At 41.8% G+C, this 14,714-nt stretch overlaps 1 protein-coding gene across 3 annotated transcripts in view; it reads right to left on the bottom strand.

Moving 5' to 3' along the window:
- The window catches only part of LOC131240695 (protein CHROMATIN REMODELING 20), a 103,104-nt gene that overhangs the window by 81,613 nt on the left and 6,777 nt on the right, over positions 1-14,714 (bottom strand). For 2 of the 3 annotated variants that reach the window (XM_058239109.1, XM_058239108.1), the window contains exons 3-5: positions 2,166-2,228; positions 1,976-2,071; positions 1,787-1,879 (exon numbers count right to left, since the gene is read on the bottom strand). In XM_058239109.1, coding sequence (XP_058095092.1) covers positions 1,787-1,879; positions 1,976-2,071; positions 2,166-2,228 — 252 coding nt within the window. Of the gene's footprint in view, positions 1-1,786; positions 1,880-1,975; positions 2,072-2,165; positions 2,229-14,714 lie in introns of those variants that run through there. The other variant, XM_058239111.1, reaches the window with a different exon arrangement.

The raw sequence follows: 14,714 nt of genomic DNA on the forward strand, positions 1-14,714 counted from the left end.
TAAAATAATGTGACATGTAGAAATACTAAACTGCATACACATTCCTATCAAAACTTTTAAGAAATAAATCTATGCCTCTTCACCGTCAGTTTCTGTTTGAAATTCCATTAAAGTTCTCATAAAATTACCAAAAGTTTTCATGTCCAGCATCCTTAGATTAGTTTTCAATTTATCTGCCAAAGAGATGTCATCAACTGCCAGCTAAACTCAAAAATTATTTGATAAAGCCAAACCATTCTCATGCCACTAATCATACCCGCTAGGGACAATGACTGTCTCACAAATGGAATACAAGTTTGCAAAGTTTTCCATACAGTGATTTTGAAAACCAGATTATCAAATAGCTCACACTCCAAGCTTCATATCATAAGGCATTTTCCGTGCCAAAATTAACTATAATAAAAAAAAGCGCACTACGTAAAACCAAACCCAATGCGGAAAAAAAAAAAGTCAGATCACCAAAAAATAGGAAGCCTGTGAAATTTAAACAAAATGACTATGTAACCAAATAAATGCCATTGAAGACCAAGTTACTTTTTCTTTAACCATTAGAAGTCATGTCAAACACCATATGCCATTAAAAATAAATATGAAGGAGTCTGCTGGTGGCAAAAGTCTTCTTAGACAGTAAAAAATACCAACAATTAGAGAAGAATTAAAATAAAAATAAAAATAAAAGGTGATTCCAAGCCAACAAGCCCAGCCACATATTCTGGCTTCTCAGTGTATATAAACTATCCAAAATACACCATGTTCATGAAAAAATATGTGTAATCTTCATGGTGATATTCTCCCTTGTTGAGTCACATGTAGCATAAGGCAAACCTCCAGCAATTCCCAGCAGCAACAAAGGATAATATATGAACCTTTCCTTACGTTGTTGCGTCCCACCATGAAAATTGAAACAAAGATATTTAAAATTTTATGATAGACTACAGTACGACAAAAAATTGACAGAGACAGACTCCAACAAGCAATGATAGGAGTTTTCGTTCTGGTAGTTGGGGGGTGGGGAGTATGGCCTCTGCATCTTTGGTGACCTTGACATGAGATGAGGGAGAAGTTACTAGTACCAGGAACCCATATCATCATTTAAAGTGAGATGTACGCTTCTTGTCATTTGAACTACATGGCAGTTTTGCAATGTTCACCTCAGTTATTCATTAAATAGTTCCCACAATAGAACTGTCAGTAATACCATAATGTGCTCGTCTCTAATCAAATTTGCACTGTTAAAGAAAGTTACTAGAATCTGGAGAGATGAGGAATGGTATTCATGCATGACATCACGACTTATGTGATGTCGTTTTTTTTTCTTTCTGAATTCATTTTAGTCATTAGCACTTTATTCAAATTCCAAATCTCAAACCATAACGCTTTCGTCTTAGGAAGAAATGACGTGCAAGATTCCAGCCATCAAGTAAAGTTGGACTGCCCCCACTGAGAAAAGATTTCGTACAAATGTCCTGCTTCCATAATTCAATTTGATATTACAACTTGAGCAGCATGTTTCCATATCAGGTCAGTTTTATTCACATGATTTTAATCATGTTATATAGTGGAAAGTAACTATGAAAATGAGACCACTTATCAGTCCAAAACATCCACAAATAATGAGTCTTCTAGTGAGACCGTCATCAGCCTCTAGAACAAGAAGAAACATCGGCACAGAAATGCTCAAAATATGCACTAAACAAGTACCCAAATGACAAACATCTAAAACGTAACTTGAAGTTCACATAACATGTAATGCAAGCATGAAAATAAAGTACAAAAAAATGCACACCAGCAAAAGGGCACTCTCCGCCTCTAGGTCATCAAGAGCCTTCTCCCATTCCTCTACGAACGTTTTCATTTCCGTCGATACGGCCATTTCCAGCTGTGCAAAGAAACCAACAGAAAATCAGAGAAATAGGATTGTATAGGCATGAACCAGGTTCAACAGCACAGTGCACAAAGAAAAGCAGAAACTGACATCATCCCCTTCAAGATTTTGAGCCAATTCTGCTCTGACTTCTCTCTCCACTTGTGCGAGTGACTCCTTTTCGAGTGATTCTTGAGCCTCTGCTGCCTAAAAATTAGAATGAGAGGAGAAAAAAGAAGAAAGCAAAAACTCACCGTTCAACAGCTTAAAAGCAATAGAAAAGGGCAAGGGAGAATAATACCTTACTCTCAACTTCCAAAAAATCTGCAACTAACTCTTCAATTTCTGCATCAGTCATAGGTGCCTGGACAAAGAAACTCATCAACTATACACTACAAAGACATTGCTGGCAATAAAGCAATAAGAGTATTATTCTACCCAACAATCCGTACAAAAAAAAAAAAAGCACAGTGCAGTTGTTGAGATGAATGTTACATTCTTACAGAAGAATGAGAAGGAATAAGAGATGGTATAGAAGGAAGATTAAACATCATGCAATCCGATAGAGCAGTGTGACTTGTCGATTGAAGATCAACTTAAAAGATAATTTAAGAATTACACAGCTGTTTACACAAGACAGAAGTACAGCACTAGTTGCCAAACAGGCAGAACGCCAAATAGAAAATTAACAAATGCACAAACAAATTTTGCAACTGGTGCTATAATGAGAATTGCTGTATCTAAGATTGCAAAGAAAAATAATAAAAGAAGATAATGAAATAAATTAGAATTATCACCAATATCTGATGAATAATCAACAAACGCCTAGCTGGGGAGGAGTGATGTAAGACCCCACATGTTGGGAAGTCCTCACCCTTAGGGTGTATCGGTGGATCCCACGAGTAGAGTAGACCAGGTATTAAGTTTTACTTTGTCTTTAAGCCCAACCCATAAAAGGTTTTATTTTGATACTAAGATAAAGAGGGAACTGTGATTAATAAGTTATAGCTCAGACATGTGTTCATGGATCTAAAGGCTCAGTACCACTCTGCAACAAAGAAGCCTCCTTTTTACTATTAATTACAAAAGGAGTACATTAGCTTTTAGCTTCTGACACGCTGATTTGTGGCTTTATCTAGCACTTGACAGCTGTTTGAGGCCCAATGTAACGGATGTGGAGAGAAATGCCTTTAGAGGGCTAAAAGATGGGAATTGACAGTAGTTGTAGTAATTAGGACTTTAATAGAAGATTCTGTTATAGTTAATGTTGGCAATCGAAGTTGCCTTAGGAGTACACTTGGGTCAAATTTTATTATTGGCAGGAGATCCAGAAAATCTTAATCCATTCTAACTAGAGAAGAGCACACATCAGTAAAAAAATAAAAATAGAAACTAATAATAATAATAATATCGCACGTGTACATACTAATAAGACAGGTCTGGGAAGCCATGCAGCAGAGCATGTATTTGATTGCTCAATTTCCCCCCTTTTATGTAAGGTCTTCTATTCTTCATCTTTCAACATCACAGTTTCAGCCTTCAGCCTGAAGGGACTTAACCTATCTTAGCTCAGTAAATATGATCTTTGCTTCTTTTTGCAACAAAATGTGATCGTGAAAACTTTCCCTCCTTACTCCAAAACCCTGCAGCAACTGGTGCCCTTCAGATTTTGAAATCATCGTGACCACATATTAAGGGTTAAACTTGGAATTCGAAACTGATACATTGAAACGCAAGCCGAATAAATTGGGCCAAGAGATGCCATAAATTAACTCGAGAGGATCTCTTTTAACTTGTTCTTAGACACTACTAAAAAGTCAGGAACACTAGCCCAATATATATCCAAAACAAACTGAAAGGTTGGAGCTGTTTGTTCTGTAACTGAGTAAATCAAAAGCTGCTAAAAATTACTACCTTCCCTAATTTGAATATCGCAACCAGAAATCTGAAAAGGTGTCTAGCGCAGTACACAGAAGTTCCTGAGAAGAAATGTTGTGTGATGCTAGCAAGTTCTTGTTTGATGATCAACCCCTTCACTCTTTCTCTAGAATGCAACTCATCATCATCGTTGTTGTCATCACTAACGTCGTCGACGTCGTCGTCGTTGGCTACTTGAATCTAATTGTGCCATTTCACTCTAGTTGAAATGTCGAATTCCCAGATTAATGAGAAAAAGATGTGAACAAAGTTTGACACCAGCTGCCCAATTGCCTCAACCCTCATCATCATCATCCACATCTAGGCCTTGTCCCAACAAAATGGGATTGGACACAAATTCCATACCCCACATGAAAGTCCAAACATTCAATTAAGGGGAATCCATGCAGGTCCAGGCCTACACAGGCTAGGGCTGGAACAATAAAAATTACAAGTCAAACGATACTCAAAGGGAAATAGAATTCAGCCACACATGCATAGTAATCAGCCCCCAATCCAAGGGATTCCCCAATTTTAATTCGAGGAACCCTAGCATGAGAAAAAAAGGAAAAACATATTATGGATAATGCAAACTAGGACTAGGATTATGAAACTAGGTAAGAAAAAGGAAAAGAGAAGGAAATCCTGAACCTAGAACAGATCCCGCATGCGGGCAGCAGAGCAGGGTACCGGCGCACGTGCGCAGTAGGAGGCCACACATGTGGAGGAGGCCCAAATCCCAAAAGGGACTTCTTGGCCTTGGTCGGCCAAGGGGGTCTCCAAACCCTCCAAATTTGATGGCGATCCGACATACAGTTGAGGCACGGTACTCCGTCGAAGTTTCGGCCCTCCTACAGGGCCAGATTCTAGAAACTGGCTGTAGAGAGGCAAACAGCGGCAAAACAAGTGGATTTGAGGCGAAGATGATCGAAGGATGGATAAAATAAGATAGAGGGGCGGATTGGGATAAACGTAGCTTCGCACCAAGGCAATTAGCCCTTTGAAAAGAGAGGGCTTCACATCCACTTGAATTTTTCCACAACTCAAAAACTCATAGAGTAGAAAAAACAAACTTGCAGGAATTTTTATTAAACTTGAATGCCCCAAAGGAACTACAAGGGGTGCCTATTTATAGGGAAAACCTTATACCCCAAAACTCGCGCCATGTGCGCAACCTATTACTTGGCGATGAAGTAAACTAAAATAAAAACCAATCAAAGAAATCTAAAGCGTTCATGATGTTCTAAATAAAATAAGCAAAACCTAAAATATGAAATCAATCCGACTAGTGGGTCACGAACATGAGATCCCATGATGGGCTTTTCTTGACTATCGGGCCCACTATTTTGAATTAAAACTTCGTCTTCTAACTAGGAGGCCCTCACTGGACGTCGTCATCGAGCCAAATTGACGGTAGGGCCCTCCTTCTTCATACGTACGTGCGTAGGGGGTGGTGTGCGTGCACGCGTGGGCGGCGTGTGGGCGCGCATACGCACGATGTCCTCATCATCTAGGCCATATAGGGTAGTTGTATTGCATTGGTGTCATTGTTTTTACCCTTTCTCGCACAGATCTAGGACCATTCACTCGTCATTCCTGGTGTATGCCCACGCGCACTGGTTGTGGGTTTGGTCTCCATTACACCATGGACTCTGATTAATTTACCAAGGCTATGGAGGGCCTAACTAAGAGAATGGATCAACAGTTTCGAACCTTAAGGAATAATATCGCGTAGCAGTTTGCGCATCAGGATGGTAGGTTCACACATATAGAGGAGAGAGTTGTGCATCTAGAGGTTGGTATTCTAACCGCTACTGTAGGTGGAGCCTAGGCGACCCCCGACACTGGGGTTGTCGATCAGTCTTAAGTTGTGGGCCCTGATCCGCCTAGGGATGGTTTGGACATAGACCAGGCCTGTGGGCCTGGCAACAAACACGATGGGGTGTATCCATTACCACCCACACACAATTGTGATCTTATTCTTCTCGCCCAATAGAAGGGCCATGATAGGGTGCGTCGTCAGCACCCCAAGAGATATCATGAGCACGAGGACCTTGTTTCTAGGGTCATGAAGGGCATCAAGGTTGACGCTCCCAGTTTTGATGGGAGATTGGACCTCAATGTTTTTTTTTACTAGTTAGCAAACATGGATCACTTCTTTAAGTGACACGGTCTTCCAAACCCATGACGAGTCGGATTCGCCAAGATGAAATTGGTGGGCTAAGCAAAACTATATTGGGAGAATGTGGAGCATCGATATGAGCGATCTAGAGAGGGGTCAGTTCTCTTTTGGATTGAGATGAAAGAGTTATTGCAAGAGAAGTATGTTCTCCTTTCTCACAGGCAGAGGCTGCTGGATCAATGGCACATTTTACACCAAGGATCCATGACGGTGACGGAATACATCGCCAAGTTCGATGAATATATGATGAAGTGCAATGTGGATGAGGACCCTGTAGTGGTTCTCTCCTGTTTCCGTATGGGCCTCAGGCTTGAGCTTCAGCGGGAGCTCACGCTTCACATGGTCACCAGCCTAGAACATACTTACCAGGTGGTGCAGAAACTGGAGCACTGTGTGCGCCAATCCAATGTGAGGGGGATTGATTTTCGACCTACTATGCCTAGAGTAGCTCCGCAGGGGGCAAGACCCCAGGTCAGAATTCAACCCAAAGCTCAACCTGGTACCCAGCCAGTCAACAGAAATCGAAGTAATAATATAGCTGGACCAAGTACTAGGCCCGCGATGCCAGGGCAGTGCTACCGCTATGGTGGCATGGGTCACATCGCTGCTGAGTGTTCAAATAAGGGTGGGCGCATTGCCTTTGTTTCCGAACACCCCACAGAAGAAGAAGTAGCAGATAAAGTTGATGATGACCAGGGTGATGAGAAGATCATTATCCCCTCCCTTGACCCGGCTAGTGATGCTGAGGATGATACTGTGGAGACTATCCCACTTTCAATGTTGAGGTGCGCCTTGACCCAGATGAAGGAAAGCGAAGATTGGCGCAGAACCACCATTTTCCACACTTACGCTAAGTGCGGAGAAAAGAGCTACAAAGTGATCATAGACAGCAGTTGTGAGAATGTAGTTTTTCCAGTCACTTTGAGTCGTCTGGGGTTGAAGCCAGTCCCTCACCCCAATCCATACAGTTTCTTGGATGGATGCGACATCCCTTCCTGTGACCCAGCGATGCCTTGTTCCGATTGAGTTTAGACCATACAAAGACAAGTTGTGATGTGATGTAGTCACGATCGATGTTGGCCATATCATCTTGGGAAGGCCATGGCTCTATGACAAAGATGTCACAATATTCAGGCGTACGAATAATTGTGTATTTAAGCATGAAAGAAAGAAGCTTGTCTTGAGCCCGCTCCCTCCCAAATCGTCAACAGGAGCGAAAGATGTTGCGTCCCCAGGCGGTCCTCAGAGTCAAAGGGCGCATCAGTCAAAGTCTCTCCACATCATAGATGCTAAGGAGTTTGAGAAAAAGACTAAGGCGGGGACTATGGTGTATGGCTAGGGAGAGTACACCTGAGGCTGTTACAGGGATACCCCAGAAGGCTCGTCCTGTCGTAGAGGAGTTTCGGGATGTCTTCCCTAAGGACCTTCCAGACGAGCTTCCACTGATGCGAGACATTCAGCATGCGACAGATCTCGTCCCAAGGGCGACCCTACCAAACCTCCCTCATTACAGAATGAACCTCACCGAGCATGCCAAGTTGAAGAGGCGGGTGGATGAATTGCTTAAAAAGGGATTCATTCGTAAGAGTCTGAGCCTGTGCGCCGTGCTCGCGCTTCTTACACCCAAGAAAGACAGCATGTGGCGCATGTGTGTTAATAGTAGAATCATAAACAAGATCACTATCAAGTATCGATTTCCCATCCCGGGGCTTGATGACATGCTTGATATGATGACCACCTCTACTATCTTTTCGAAAATTAACCTCAAGAGTGGTTATCACCAAATTTGTGTTCGCCTGAGAGATGAATGGAAAACTGTCTTCAAAATGAAGGACGGGCTGTACAAGTGGCTGGTTATGCCCATCGGGTTAACCAATGCCCCAAGTACGTTTATGAGGGTGATGACTCAGGTGTTGCAACCCTTTATGGGCAAGTTTTTAGTTGTGTACTTTGATGATATCCTCATTTATAATTCTTCCCATAGCCAACACATCGAGCACTTGAGGCAGGTCTGCAACGCCTTGCACGCAGAAAAACTCTATGCGAACCTCAAGAAGTGTTCCTTATTGACCTCCCGTGTTATCTTCCTGGGATTCGTTGTATCGTTAGAGGGTATGTCTGCAGACCCCGAGAAAGTCAAAGTCATTGTCAATTGGCCTAAGCCGTGTACCATACACGACGTGCGAAGCTTTCACAGCCTAGCTACATTCTATCGACAGTTCATCCGTGGATATAGCTCGATTATGGCTCCCATCACAGATTGTGTACGAAAAGGGGAGTTTCAATGGACTAAAGTTGTGGCACGGGCTTTCTCGAAAATTTTTATAAAAAAAAAAAAAAAAAAGATGACGGAAGCGCTAGTCATATGTCTACCTAACTTTACCAAAGCCTTCGAGATAGTGTGTGACGCGTAAGGAATTGTCATAGGCGAAGTGTTAAGCTAAGAGGGACATCCTATGGCTTTTTTCAGCAAGAAGCTAAACGAGGCTAAACAACACTACTCCACTTATGACAAGGAGTTCTATGCAGTTGTGCAATCATTGCGCCATTGATGACATTATTTATTACCGCAAGAATTCGTCATGTTCTCTGATCATGAGGCCTTGAAATATTTGAGCTCCCAAAAGAAGTCGAGCCCTAGGCATGCCAGGTGGGCACAATTTCTTCAAGAGTATATGTTTATACTTAAGCACAAGGCTGGAAAAGAGAATAAAGTTGTTGATACACTTAGCCGTCGTATCATGACGTTGTGGTCCATGAGTATTAAAGTTACAGGCTTTGAGCAACTCAAGGGTAAGTACTCAAACTGTCCTGATTTTGGAATCATTTATGCGTCATTGTCTAGTGACCCACCCTCGAGGAGTGCAGAGTTGGTCCTTACAGATGGAGCTCTTTGGAGGGGACAAGCTCTATATCCCACGAACATCCCTCCGCGATTTTCAAGTTTGGGAGTTGCATGCTGGAGGGATGGCAGGTCACTTTGGTCGAGATAAAACAGCTGCCCTTATGTTTGATCGTTTCTAGTGGCCTAATCTCCGCGAGATGTGGTTAAGATTGTAGGGCAATGTCAGACATGTCAACTGGCGAATCAGGGGAAGCAAAATACAGGTTTATATAGTCGTTTGTCAGTTCCACATGCCCCATGGCAAGATGTCAGTATGAACTTCGTGCTTGGGCTTCCCAAGACTATTCATAAGCACGACTCCATACTTGTGGTTGTTGATCGATTTTCTAAGATGGCTCATTTCCTACCCTATTATAAGACCTTAGATGCCTCTCATGTTGCTAAGTCATTCTTTCAGGAGGTTGTGCGACTCCATGGAGTACCTAGATCCATCGTGTCTGACAGAAATACTAGGTTCACTAGTTATTTTTGAAAGACTTTTTGGCATCTTTGGGGTACGAGGCTCCACTTTTCATCAGCGTATCATCCCCAGTCAGATGGTCAAACAAAGGTAGTGAACCGTAGCCTAGGGAATTTGTTAAGATGTTTGGTTGGAGACCACCATAGGACCTGGGACACTTTTCTTCCCATAGCAAAGTTCGCATATAATTCTTCAGTGAACAGGTCCACAGGAATGAGCCCGTTTGAAATTGTTTCAGGTCTTAGACCCCGAGCCCCCATAGATTTGATCCCCATGGCTACCCCACAACGTCCTTCAAAGTTAGGAGAGTCCTTCACCCAGCATATACATGCATTGCATAATGAGATCAGGAGGAAGATTAATTCAAGTAATGAACATTATAAACTTTCCGCTGACACTCAAAGGAGATTTAAGGAATTTCAACCTGGAGATGACATCATGGTTCGTATTAGGTATGATCAGTTTCCACCTGAATCCGTAAAGAAGCTTCATGCCCGTAGCATAGGCCCACATAAAATTGTGAAAAAGTTGGGGTCTAATGCTTATGTTGTTGATATACCTGCTACCATGGGCATCAATTCCACATTTAATGTGGAAGATCTAGATCCCTTTCACGAGCCATTACATCTATCCACTGGTTCCCCTGTTTCTTCCCAGACCCTCCCGATAAATGGACCTTAGCCACAGCTTTATCTTCCTGTACCCATCTTATCTTCTCTTCCACCTACATCGAGAAGGGACGAGATAGATGAAATTTTGGACTCCGAGGCGGTTTCCACTCGCTCCGGAGGTTTCCAGAAATTCCTAGTCAAATGGAGAAACAGGCCCATTACAGATAACTCTTGGATCACAGAGGCAGAGTTGCAGCGCATCAACCCCGATTTGCTCAAGAGATACAGGAGTTCACTTTCACCAGTGGCGAATTCTTCCTACCCGGGAAGAATTGATGCGGACATCAATGGTGCATCATTTAAAGTGTACTAGAGGAGGAGGCGTATTGATAGAGAACCGGAGTGGAGGAGTTGATGTGGATGGACGTTGGGTCCATCGGACCCATTTTCTGACGCACTACGAGTGCAGGAGCGGCATGACCGCACCTAGACTATAAATCCATGGGTCGGATTTCACACCCTACCACACGAGTGTTTTAGTTTTAGGCGTTTTTATTATTTTCCTTATTTCGGGGGCTTTATTGTATTTTCTTTACTTTTTTTTTTTTTTTGTTATATTTCTTGTTTTCAGGGGCTTTAGTGCACTTTTACTTTTTCCATAGCTTATATATATATGTATATATATGTTATAAGAAACCCTATTTTCATTATTATTATTGAATGAATAGAAATTCGTCTCTTTTCTTACTCTTTATTCAAGATATTAGGGTTTCAGGATAGCCCTAGGGTGTTGAGGATTCCGCCCCGATTTCAGGTTTCCTTCTTTCTAAATCTTCGAGGTGCAGGAAAATGTAAGAATCATCCTCATTTTCTTTTGACGACAAAAGAACCCGTACTTTCTTCATCTCGAACCTTTCATTCTTCACCCCTTTCATTCATCTCTGGACATCCCCTTGCTAGTTTGAATGGAAAAGATGGATGGTTAGTCCGTAGAATCAGATCCAAACTTAATTGTGGACTGACTTATGCTAGATCTAGGATATCCTCATATCCCTAGATCCACCCTTTTTTACTGTTTACGCGAGTTTATGCTAAGAGGCATTATCCTGACGGAATGCCTCATCTTTGTTTTGAAGTTTACCTAATCCCTTTGACTGGAAATGGTTAGTTAATTGGTGTATTTATTTGAAAATTCTTTAACCTGATTATACATGCATCTAGGATTAGGTCATCACATGTCCCTGCATCAGAAGACAAGGTACGTAGACGGAAAGGAACTAGCCCTGCAGTCAAAGGTTTCAACTAAAACAAACACCTCATTAGTGGACGTATGAATCTCAAGAATCTTGCTTTTGAAAATGTTGAGTTTTATACCCGACACAACCTTAAAGCACCTCACATTGTTACATAGATTATCGGCCATAAACTTAACAGCCTCACAAAGAATGAGGTTGTCATCAGTGAATTGGAGATGAGGGACTGATGCAGGACAATTAACCACTTGCTCTAAAAGCTTGAACTGTTGGAGCATGGCGAATCAATCCCTTAATCTCATAGCCCAGGCCCCACATCTCATGGGTTGGACCTCGGCCGAACCCCCCTCATGGCCCCAAATCACATGGGTACCGCCTCACAAGAGCCACCCGAATCACATGGGTGGGGCCTGCCTCTCGCGAGCCACCCGCCTCACACGGGCCGCCCACCCCAAGTGTGCCCCCGCATCCCACAGGCTACCCGACTCGAGCCCGGTGTAAAAATGCCCCTACATTAATCACCCCCGGTGAGGAGTCTCAAACCTGATACCTCCCGCTTTGATACTAATTTGATGCAGGACAATTAACCACTTGCTCTAAAAGTTCAAGCTTTTAGCACAAGTGGTTAATTGTCCTGCATCAGAGACCCTACTATCAACATTTTTCACCTTTAAACGTTGAAAAAGACCCACCACTTGTCCTTTGCATAGCATCCTACTAAGAGCCTCCAAGACAATGACAAACAAGAAGGGAGAATGAGGGTCTCCCTGCCGAAGGCTCCTCAAGGCTCTGAAGAAACTGAAATGGGAGCCATCAATAAGGATGGAAAATTTAGTCGAGTGAACACACACCTAGGCCCACTTCCTCTACCGAGACCCAAATACTAACCGGCAAAGCATATAGTCGAGAACTTGTCTCCCACTATGATCCAATTGCATCTTGATTTGTCTCCGGTGGATCACTTCCTCTTGCTACATATCTTACAAACCAGATTAAGAGTTTCTACTTTGCCTTATTCTTCCAAAGTAACCCTATGAATCTCCTTAATCCTATCAAGTGGGGTTAGTTCATGAAGAATGCTATCTTTTGCCAACTATTATATCTCCGAAGACCTCTCTATTCTAAACCCATAGGTTAGCTCAAGTCTCAGCTTTCAGCGAAGACACTTGCACCCTCTACAAATTAGGACTCCCACTAAGCCCTAACTAGCTCTAGGAATTGGGGATAATCACCATCATCATTATCTAAGCCTTATCCCAATTAATTAGGGTCGGGTACATGAATCATGTTCCGCCGTTCCGCTCTATCAAGCGCCGGACCTTCAATAGTTTAGTTAGACCAATTGGGAGCTAATTAATTGGGGATAATCCAGCCACATTTATTTTTATTTTTTTAAACGATGAATCCAGCCACATTCTTGAACCGGAAAGGCTTAAGGCCCTATCCAACTTGGATGAAAGAAAAAACAATTTATGACCGAGGCAAGCCTAGATAGAGCCTTCACATTTGCTTCAAGAACAAATCTTTGCTTCTGCTGTCAACCAGGAAATGGTCCAACGTGCAACCAGGAGCATTCCACCTACCAAAGATGATATCCAATTCAACTCAAAACTCCAGCCTTTTCCCCAAGGTATTAGAACTTTAGCCCCAGCAAGAGCCCTTCTAGATCGATTTAAGCAAGACTTGCAACAACCATTGCTCGACAACTTCGTCATCTTTCACCAACACTGAAGAGTTCCATATTATAAGAATGCCACCGAACCTCCCCACTGCCATTTTGCATTCTCAGCTACAGTAAGCCCCATCACATAAATCTCTAACAACCAACCATGACAAGGCTTTCCTTCTTCACCTGCTGGAGGAACAGAACATTTATTTTGTACTTGCAATTGCAAACACGCTCCTTGATTGCCAATCTTTTCTCATCGCGACCTATGCATTTGATTTTCCAAGATAGAAAAATCATTTTGGAACAATTGCTAGGGTATACCCTTCTCTGACTAACACACAGCTGCCTGAAAAAAAAAACAAAAAAACAAAAAAAAAAAACATTTGACGTCTATTAGATGCCAGAACTAACTAGAAGATCCAATGTACTGATGCATGATGTACTAAAGCTAACAGGAACTATGGATTATTGAATGAAGAACCTGAGGGTATCGACCTAAACCCCCTCTATAGTGGGGTTATGAGCTTAATGAAATCCATGGTTTGCAAATCGATTTTTGCACATCAAATCGTTCACTGCCATATCATTCATGGAGATAACATATCGGGCATTCCATACCAGTAATGGATAATACGTCAAAACTTGGTCAAATCATTCTCCGTGGGCAGAACGCGAAGATCATTCAACCACATTTCACCGGAAGAACTAAATCATGTTCTGCAGATAAGACTTGGAGAACACAATATTCAATCAACCAATCTTTCATTCATATACACTGTTTGATCAACCTATCCTTTACCAGTAACCAGATGTAGCATTGGTTGACACTTGATAGAACATTCAGGAGAAATAAAAGAAGAAATTCCTTCACTTGCACACAAACCACTGCCAACAATTAGTTGTCGATTTCATCATTACGAAGAAGAAATGGTGAGAAAAATCCAATCCAATAGCTTTGGCAGTCCATTCCAGAGGCTGTAGGAGACTTTTCAAGATCCACTTCAAACTCTCCCTTGATACATCTCATCACAGTAGTCAATTCGGGAAATATGTGGTTGGCTTGTTCTAATCATGGACTTCCTCCTAATGTACTAATGTCTTCATACTCTTTAGGTCTTGAACCTCCATGAATGTTCAGCTTATGTGGGTACAAGAACATCTTGTAGCAAACCCATCACCATTGGACTATTGGACCCTCACAAACCGAGAAATGAAAAAGAAGCTCAGTGCATATGGGCATTTCTAAATGACATCATCATTACATAGGAAAGGATTTATTTGTGTATTCTAGTTCCAAAAGATAGTTGAACTTCCCTTTACATATGAAGGGAGATCTAAAGGATTTTCTATTTCCAATGTAAAAGGTTTTGGAAAACTCTTAATTAGATTAGGACATTTAATTAAAGTATTTATTTGTAGTACTGGAGCAGCCCTTTTTTGAAGCTTTTATTAAAGGTTTATACTTTAAGCATGGATAAAATAGACAAGAGAAACAGAGAATAAGTACAAAAATCTTTTGATAAAAATGACTTTCAAGCTTTTATTGAAGGCTCCCCGAGGGTGTTATACTTTAAGCATGGATAAAACAGAAGAAGAAACACAAAAGAACGAAGGGCCCATTTCGCGTTGCCTCTAGCAAGGGCAAACTTGATTCTCAATAAACAATACTACTGAATTGCTTATGCAAAATTGATTCTAAATAAACATGCTTGATAATTGATATGAAGGTCATAAGTTGGCCCGTATTGAATTATGAGATATCACAAGAGAGAGGATCCAATGCCAACACCACAATTTTTAGGTAAACAAGCACTCAATCTGCATACTCGTTGCACGCACATGAGATCAAGAGT

Source organism: Magnolia sinica, chromosome 3, assembly GCF_029962835.1.
Source record: "Magnolia sinica isolate HGM2019 chromosome 3, MsV1, whole genome shotgun sequence".
Classification (NCBI taxonomy): Eukaryota; Viridiplantae; Streptophyta; class Magnoliopsida; order Magnoliales; family Magnoliaceae; genus Magnolia; species Magnolia sinica.